The 10,179-nt window shown below is 41.1% G+C and overlaps 1 protein-coding gene across 1 annotated transcript; it reads left to right on the top strand.

The window, feature by feature from the left end:
* Window positions 1–646: 646 nt before the first annotated feature.
* LRP88_02050 (uncharacterized protein) lies at window positions 647–4,422 on the top strand (the record flags this gene model as incomplete). The annotated part of the gene is made up of 3 exons (XM_083238721.1): window positions 647–2,998; window positions 3,067–3,284; window positions 3,348–4,422. The coding sequence occupies 3 exons, from the start codon at window positions 647–649 to the stop codon at window positions 4,420–4,422; spliced, it is 3,645 nt and encodes a 1,214-aa protein (XP_083105316.1).
* Window positions 4,423–10,179: the final 5,757 nt, after the last annotated feature.

The following is a 10,179-nucleotide window of genomic DNA, read 5'->3' on the forward strand; positions in this document are numbered from 1 at the left end:
CTGGAACTGGGTCTTCTTATGTCCAGTGTTGGTTGTATCGTGTAAGAGGTAAGTTACTATGACCTGATCTAGATGCAACAAGGTAGACATGATGAGAAGCGACCGCGGGTCGGTACCAACGCCATCGGCTAGTGAGATGGCTATTCTTTGTTGCTTCAGCTGACATTGAGACACAACTAACACGAGAGATGGGAATCGACACATGTTTAGTTATATAGATGGCATAGATCGCGTAGTAGTTTATCTGTTCTAGGGCACACACTCTTGTCTTGACTCGTCACTCTTTTACCAAGTCACTCAGTTTTCAAGTCACTCTTTTACTAAGCCCGACGCCATGAGGCATCTGCTACTCTTCTCCGTTTGGAGCGTGGCAGTTCTCGGTGGTCCTTGCCGCCCGCATGGCCAGGAGTCATCGTCTACCACGTCTCACGGAGCACTCGACACAGGTCACGATGGACATCCGACCTCTTCATCTACCCATGGAGACTTGGAGTCATCTTCTGCCTCTGATAACGAACATGATCAAACATCGGCTGTCTCTTCTTGGCCGGGCTCGACATCGTCCACACATTCATTTGCAACTGTCAGCCATTCCCTCCCTAGAGAGTCTAGCAACACACTGTCCCTTTCGGCGCCTTCTTCGTCAATGGGCCACGTCTCAGTGACCGGCACCGGTTCATCTGTTACCGGTCATTCTCTGTCTTCCTCGGCAGAAATCCCAGGGACCACTGAGGACATCCCGGGGCCTACAAGCGAAGGAGGTTCAGGGGCCACATCCGATCTCACTGGCTCATCTACCGGCTTCTCTTCGCTGCTAATGGGCTTGACATCCTCTTCTCAGGACCCTTCAGCAACTGGCACTGGTCCCGACCAAGGAACAATCGAAACTGGTCTGCCAAGCTCCTCCTCCGATGCCACCGTTCCCACTTCGTCTGGCAATTCAGAACTCGGATCAAACACCAGTTCAATCCCATCAGTTGATGTAACTGAAGGAGCCAGCACTCAGCCGGCTCGTGACACAGTCACTTCATCTGAGATTGGTTCAGCGACTTCAGCGTCTGGCTCTCATCACCCCTCGGACCAAACGTCTGAAAACCCAGCATCCGACCACGTTAGTGGTACTCAATCTCATACCATTCCGGATGTGTCTACAGGCTCGAGCTCAGGAGATTCACTTGAGACTCAGTCGGTGACCTCCTCGGCCAGTCAAGGCAGCACACCAGGAAGCGGTCCCAACTTACAGTCGACAACCTCTCAGCCGCCGGAGCAAACTGAACCGGCGTCTACTGAACGCAGTGGAGGCACTGATAACACAAGGACTACTGACACCATGTCCTTGAGCTCGGAACTTTTATCAACGGACACCAGCACATACCAAGGCAGCTCAATGTCAGAGTCGGAGGCAGTATCATCCGGGCAACAGAGCAGTACCGAAACCGATCCTACTCGTCCATCGACTCTGGTATCTGATACGGCCTCTTCTGATGGAGCTACAACCGAACCCACTTCTGTTGGCACTGGAACCACTCTAGCGAGTGAGTCGGGTCCATTGTCTTCTGATCGCTCGACGGCCTCTCTTGATGAAGCTACAACTGAATCCACTCCTGCTGGCTCTGACACGACTCTCGCAAGTGAATCAGGCCCCCCTTCCGCTGATCACTCAGCAGACTCGGGCGTGCCTTCAAGCACCGAAGGAGTCATCACAACAGACGCTACTGCTACCTCTGACTCAACTGGAGGCATTGAAAGCACGGCTATAGTCCTATCGATGATTGGTTCGACCACGTTGCCTCCTGCTACCTCAACCACAACGGACAGCAGCGTGCCCGGTGTGACCTCGACCATGACAGAGCCCCCTGAAGGATTTCATGTCACAACAGTATCTGGCCACCCTGAATGGACAACCAACACATGGATTACGACGACGGAGAGCGACTCTTCTGAGCCCACCACTGTTCCAGTTCTTGTGGGTTGTCGAGGCTGCGGAGGACGTGGCTCTGGTATTATTCTATTCAACTCCCCCCCCTTGACCAAAGTTCTCTTTCATTTCCCCGGACTCCCTCGATTCTGGTTCCCATGTATCCCTCCTGGCTGTTCCGAGCCCCCCAAGACGCCGGATGAGGATGGAAATGATGACGAGGATGAGGATGAGGACGACAAGACAAAGTCGTCAACTGCCTCGCGCACATGCACTGAAGAGGTGACAGCCAGTGACTGTCTTGTTGCATGCACCACCTATACTGGGCCCGCGGATAGCTCCATCACTCCGGAATGCACAACGACATGCACAAAGACACACACCGGCTGCAGTGTTAGTGGCGTCACCAGCACGACATCAGCTGAAGCGTGCGGCCCTTCAGGTGACAGCACTTGCAGGGTATGTGATTGGGGGTCGGCCGATACCTCAGAGGAGTCAGATCCAGAAGATCTTGAGAGAAGGGGTCTTGAGCGCCGAGGCCGTGCCCAGCAGGTTAAGAAACTTGGGGGGTGCAAGTTTCTAGGTCTGCCAGAGTTTCCCGAGTATCCTGGCGGTTTTACCGTGTTGGACAACGAGGCAGATATAGTCGCTAGGAACTCACCCCTGAAGGATATAAAGCGATGGTGGCGAACTACTCGTGACGGAAACTGTGTCCCTACTCTCAACGGCCCCATTCCCGAGTCCCAGTTTCCCAGGGGCTTGCCGAGAGACCAAGGACCATCTATCGACCACGTGTATGAAAAGAGTATGCTCTTGGATTATTTCGACTTCATCATCGACCCAAACACAAAGGTTGACGTTACGACCATGAAGAAAGGGAGACCAGTAAACAAAATCAGCTGTAACGACATGCGGGCCTACGGCGGCGTCAGGAAGGGGACCAATTGGCTTCAAAATGTTTTCGATACTTATCCCCAAGCCACGGAAAACACCAACCCCGGCGACGCTGTCATGGTAACGGATGCAAAGTATTTCGACGACTTCATAGGCATGGATCAATGGACGAATGGTGTCGCAAAGGTAAAGTCCCTGCTCATCCCCCGCCTCCCCGGTGATAAGAAGAGTCTGGCTGATGGCATGATACGCAGCAATTTGTGACGGAACCGAAAAAGATGTTAGACACGGTTAAGAAGACCGTCGATGCCAAGTACGATGTCTATCAGACAACACCACTTCAGGATGCGCAAGATTGGATAAACCTCAAGTTCGAGAGACTTGAGCGTATAGCCATTGCAATGGACATGTTTAATGCCCCCGAGTCTATTGCCGCTCTAGAGAACCAAAATCAGCGCATCTATGCAAGGCTGTAAGTACTTACGGACGCAAACCATCCAGCCACGTTACCCCTGAGTCTGACGCTTTGATATAGCATCGACATGGACAACAACGCAAGGAACTGCATGAACGATCTCGCCGTGAAAGGCAATTGGTGGTCATTCGCTGAGCGATACAAGACTTTCATGACGGACAGGTTCACCGGCACTCAACCCTATTCCATCAACCAAGCTGTCAACAAGGCAAAGGATGATCTCATTCAAGCCTTAGGTATCGACTTGGCCGAGGCTGTTCTCATACCCGGCATTCCCCCAGGCGATCTTACCTCCTGGAACGCTAGACTGAGCAACCTTGACGACCCGAACCGCGTATGGGCTGTGACATCCATCAACTGGAAGTGGACCTACATCACCAAGCGAGACGGGAACGAGGGTGCCGCCTGTGTTCGGCCCTTGCCGACTGAGACTACTCTGTCCACGTCTGTACTGACCACCACTGAAGAATCCTCGTCGACTGTTGAAAGCACCACTTCAACTAGCGAGGAATCATCCTCATCTTCTGAGATGGTGACCGACATGCCGACGCTCACTCAAGACTTGCCGGAACCAACGATCTCCACACCCGAAGGTTCCTCTTGCGCCGAGACCGACACACACACGCAATGTGCCATGGGTCCAGGAGGTCAGCAGGCATGCATCGAGAGGACAAGCTGTGCGTCATGGGTCGCTACAACGACTGAGGAGACGCCGACCACGACCGAGGAGAATAAGGAGACGTCGACCACCGAGAGCCCTACCCCGACTCTGAAGACTCCAGATCACTCCAAAAATAAGAAGCACTGCTATGACTCGGGCCAGAAGTCAGGTTATGGAGCCATCGAGGCTGCTGCTGAGTCCTTCTGCCACAATGTCGTCGACGACGACGAACAGGGCTCCATCAGGTCCAATTACAGGCGCGAGGACAAGAAGAATCCACCGAAGGGTTACCATTTCGTACTCTCCTTTGAGGTCTATGAAGGCTGCGGCTGGGAAGCCAACTATGATGAGTGTATGCGCTACATGCGCGTTCCTATCGACAGCTGCGACTGTTCTGCTAAGGGTAACAAACAGGGCGGCTGGGTTGAGAACAACTGTATTAAGGCCAGGATTGATCCGAATTCCGGTAGTTAGTATACACTACTTTTCTCTCTCTTCTATTTTGAGATGGGAAATAAGTCATGGGTTACATTGTATGACACTTTTGTATATATATGCAGATCTATCCTATATTCGATCATGATGCATTGAGATGCGCACTCTTTAGAGACTGGTTGTATGGGTGTTGTGGTCAACTGTTATGGCTTGCCCCCCTTGGGAGACCCATCTATTCATTCACCCACGGCATGACTGTTCGTAGTGACTTTGTTTTACTACCTTCAAGACTCTGATAGCACAGCCGTGCCTACCTAGGTCCTTGCCCATGCACTTGCCCCTACCCGAAGGAATGGTTTCTGAACCCGTTGTCTTGATTGTTAATTCATGACCAGGGGGTTAGCCACAATGTCAAAGAAGACGGGATATAACACGTTGACGGCACTAAAACCCAATACCGTATAACACCGAAACCTACCAAGTATTCAAGTCGGGAACGCGCCCCATTCCCGCTTCTGCGCCAATCACCTATCCCCAACCATCCTTACCTCCTACCACCTCGGGAACGGGGCCCATTCCCAAAATCCATCTCATTACCCAAATTGTTAGGGATCATTTGGGAATGGGGCCTGTTTTCCTTAGATCAATGTTGCTTGTAGGGATAGGTGATGGGTTTAGGTTGTCGGTTTTCGATTGTGTTTGGAAGGGCTCAGCCAATCAGACCACGAATAAAATAAACAGCCAATCATACCGCGGATAAAACGAGCAGTCTCCACTCAGCGAGCGCGATCTCTGTTCAACAGCAGCACCCCTGCTCTTTACTTGGCATAGGATAAGATAAGATAAGATAAAGGGAAAACTGCAATAAATATTAATCCGGACAGATGCAACCCTCATTCTACACCCCGTGATGTGCCTTATGTACGAAGCTATTGGGTCAATCGAAATTATCCTTTTGAGTTTCGCGGTCAATATGCTAGCCTATTTTGGACTTAGTGCTCAAAACTTCTAGCCAACCAGAATTTAGCGCTCTCACACTAATCAGGATTTCACGGTCAACTCAGGGGCAAGCTCATCTCATTAAGTTATAGGAACTTCCAGACGGTCTAAGTCAATCATTATCCCTTGAGCTGTGGAAAACCTCCCGGCCGTACTGAGCCCCACATCCGCCCCAACTTCTAAGAGGTACATGAGGGGAACCTTATGATGCGTCATTGATTAATTCCGCCTACATCCTCATAAAAATTCATTCAGATTGATCAATGACTTCCCAATCGGTACCTATAGAGATCTCGGCGGAGGCTCTCAACGCGTATGATGACAGCAGCTTCATTAATGAAGATAATAGCCTTCAAGAGCATGAGGGTGATAGCACCCGCCGACCGGCTTTTCTGCCTGCCGAAGACCGAGGCTTCGATTTTTAACCCTTCGAGGTGCCGCGACGAGAGCTTATTATTAAGCAGCTGCCCCAGAACCCGCTGTCCCTTTTCCAACACTTTATACCTATTTCCCTAGTCAATAGCTAGGTTAAATACACTAATAACTAGGTCAATCGCCTACTCCAAAGCCACGTTATTAATAGCCAAGAGCATAAAATAATAAAAAAGTCCCGCCTCCGCGCCTGGAAGCCAACTACGGCTACAGAGCTATATATTGTAAGAACACCCGGGTTATGCCGGCTTTCGCCGGCAGGTCAGGAAATTATCAGATAGTTACATAGGCCAGAGGCCACATTAAACTCTTCCCATCAAAGACTTAGTAAAGGCTTTAGTAAATTAAAGTCTAATAATAATACGGAATCTACCTTTCTATCTCTAATATTACCCTAATTATACTAATTAGGCTTATACCTTTATAATTCTTTAACTTCTATCCTCACGGAAAATTAATGCATTATTAAGATAGATAGGCCTAGTAGAAATACCCCTATTATGCAGCAGCTAATAGCTCACCGCTAATTTAATAAAGGCAATCTAATAGGACTGCAAGGGGAAGGACAAATAGCAACGCCACCCATCGGCACTGCTACAAGACCAGGGGCCATAGGTTATATAGATACGGAAGACCTTAATTAGCTAATTTAAGAAAATAGGGGATAATATATAATCCCCTTACTAGAGGTCTTCCTAATATCTCCGCGAGAATATAAAGATTATTCTTTAAGGTAATTAAAAGAGATTACCTATCTATTAGGCAAAGACTAGTAATAACTAAGAAACCATACCCCGGCCACGACGCTATATAAAGAATATATATCGCCGATACATCGCTAAAGAAGGGCGAGCTTATCACTAGGATCCTCTTTAGGCTCCTCTTCCTTAGGAAGACTAAGAAGGTCTTAAAAGAGGGAATAATAACGCCGCTAATAAATTAAATAAGAATAATAATAAGAAATCTTAGATAAATTATTATAATAAAACTAAATATTAATATAACTTATTAATTAACTAGTAATTACTTATTAAAAGAATTATAAAAAGCCCTTAATATATAATTATAAGCTTTTAGCTAAATATATAAATATAATTAAAATTAATAATTAGATTAAAATTATTAAATTAATTAATTAAATAAGACTTAATATTATAGCCTAATAATAAATTAAATAGTTTATAACTAAGCTTAGCTATGCCCTCTAAATAAAATAAAAAATATAATATATATATATAGCGAGCTAGATAGTAAGCAAACTAGATAAAAAATCCCTTAACCTATATTATCTCTATTTAATTAATTAATTCTTAACCACCTAGCATATTATAGTCTAATAAAGAGGCTAGAATCCTTCTTACACTTTAAGCCTATTAAAATATATTAAAACTAAGTCTTAGAGGTACTATAAAGCTTTACTAAGTTAAGCATTTAATACTATTTAACTAATATAATAGCATCTAAGCCCGAGTTAATATTATTCCTAATTTACGCTAATTATCTAATCTAGAGGAATAGATCCTTATTTACTTTATTCTCGACTTAGATTTACGAGGATTTCCCCCCTAGCTTTATAATATAAAGGAAATAGCTAATTAATTACTTATTGACCGCGACGCGCTACTAATTAGCGCGCGTTAGGCTTTAAACTTTATTAGGCAATACTTAGACCTTAAGATATATTTTTTTTAGAAGTATAACTACTAGAGAGCTAAGTATAAAGATCTAGCTATTATTTATAATTAGTTTATATTTATAATAAATATAATCGCGAAGTATAATATTTAATTAAATAATTTTTATAATATTAATAAAACTAGCTTTATAATAAGTATAATTTAAAGTAAAATAGTTATTATAGGTATAAATAGGCATAAAAAGTTAAAATTAATATAGCTTAGAAACTAGAAATAAATTATAGTTATTTAGGCAATTAATATAGATAGCTAAGTGATCGCGCTATTTATTATTAGTACTAGCTAATATTACCTCGCTAACTAGTACTAAGATAATAACCTCCCGGGCGATTAGGCTATTATAATAACTTAAAATAGCTAGACTAATAATAAGACTAGTCTTAAGTGGCTTAAGCACTTTAATTAATATATAGATAAGTAATTAAATAATTATTATTATTTTTTAATTCTTAATAGCTATAAAAGTTATTACTTAATTAAATTTAAGAGATATTATAAAAAAAAAAAATTATTAGGCTTTATATATTATTTTATTTATCTTATATATTTTAGCCTCTTAATATTAAGTACTTTAATATATTTAAAAATACTTATAGCTAAGAAATAAAATATCTAATTAAATACTTTATAACTTATATTTTAAAAACTAAGTTCTTTTTAGCCTTTTATATTATATTTTAGGCTATTATAATAAAAAAAATATTAAATTAGCCTTTAAAAGAGCTAAGCTTATTCCTCTTAACCTAGAAAGTATTATCTTAAAGCTTAATATATAGCTATAGACTCTAATACTAGCTAAGGAGGTAACTAAACTATTAACCCCTTGGGTTTTAAAGACCTTAAAGACTATACTTAAGGCTTAATCTTAGTTAGATTACCTTAAGAGATAAGTTATAAGGCATAAAAGTAGCTCCCTAGAGTTAATTCTAGAAGCTATATAGTCTTCTTCTAAGGGAATAAAAATAATTATATATAAGGTTGCCTTACTTAAGGCTAGGGTTAAAGAACTTAAATAGGTAAATAAGATACTAAGCCGGCGCTAGAGGGCAAAAAGGACCTAATTATAAAAAAGAGAGGTAATAATAATAAAGGAAAGAAAGTAAGTAATTAATTAAATAGATATAAATATATAAGTAGTAGTAGAATTATTAAGAAGTAGTAATTAAGGGAGGTTAATGCGACTAAGGGTTTAATATTATAGTATTTATAGTAAGCCTAGTTATAATATAAGAATATATTAAGTAATAATTAAGATATCTAGGGAAGAGTATAGCGAGTAGTTTTAATTAATTAAATAGTTTATTATATTTTTATTGCGATTTTTAATTAAAAGATTAAGAAAAGTAGCTAACTCGCTTGCCTAGCTAATTTACTTATTATATAACGTACATATATAGCGAGCCGGACAGCAAGCGAACCAGATAGCAATACTGTGCACTTAAAAATAGCTAACCTTAAATTTCTAAAAACTGTTATAAAATAGCTAAGAGCTTAAAAAGAGTATTTTCTTAAATCTAATTAAAAGAGTTATAAGTTTATAATTTTTTTATATTTTTAAAAAATTCCTTTAATTTAAAAAAAATAAAAAACTAATATAAACAGTGCGAATAAGAAATTCTTAAATAACTTACTTATTAATTTTTTTAAAAATCTAAAAAAAATTACTAATAAGTTTTAGATTTTTTTTAAATTTTATCTAAGCTTGCTAGCTTATAAAGCCTAAAATGGGATTTTTAAGCATTTTTTTAATTATTTTTATAATTAGGTGAGATTTATATTATAAAGTAAAAGTGTCCGGTTCGCTTGCTGTCCGGCTCGCTATACATGTACGTTATATTATATTATAGGCTTATTAATAGATTTTTTTTTTTAAGAAGAGTATCTTATATTTATATAGAAGTAATATATTAACCTAGAGTTATAAAAATAATAAGCAAGGGACTAGCTTATAGTTATTATATAAGAAAAAAAAAGACTTCTTTTTAGTATTTTATATAATAGTATGCCCTCTATAATATATTACTAGTAAAATAAGAAGAAAATAAGGGTATAGCTTATTATTACTTTTATTATCTTATACTAAGAGTTAAGAGAGAGCTTAAGAGAATTAAATAGCCCTTAGAGAAAACTAGAGATATTATTAATAAGGTAAAATATATTTAAAATTAGTCCTAAGCTAATAATAAGGCTAAGCGGAAGCATAGGCTAGATATCTCTAAGCCTTTAGCGAAGAGACGCTACTCCCCTTATTAAGGAGGATATAAGAAAAGCTCTAAGGGAAGCTCTTCCTCTAGACCCCTATTAAGAATTAGCTTAGAATATTACTAAGGAGGCTAGAGCCGCTTAAGTATACCTATATCAGCGATATATCGCCCATAGGGTAGCGAGAGACTAGCGATTTTTAGATACTATAAATATAATTAAATAAGTTATAGGGCCCTAGACTACCTACTAAAGAAGCAGGTAAGAATTAACTAAGCCCTACTTAGAAGAATTATTCCTTCGGCAAAGATTAATTATATCCTTACTAATAAGTTAGATAACTTAGAAAACTAAATAGAATAAAGGAAAGACTTAATTCTCTATTTATAACCCCTATTAAATAGGTGCCTAGAGGGAAGATAGCCCGAGCAAAGGGACTAGCTATCTAAGGGCTCGCTAAAGAGGA

This window comes from Fusarium phalaenopsidis (assembly GCF_050370095.1).
Source record: "Fusarium phalaenopsidis strain FUZ10S chromosome Unknown contig_32284, whole genome shotgun sequence".
NCBI classification, from domain to species: Eukaryota; Fungi; Ascomycota; class Sordariomycetes; order Hypocreales; family Nectriaceae; genus Fusarium; species Fusarium phalaenopsidis.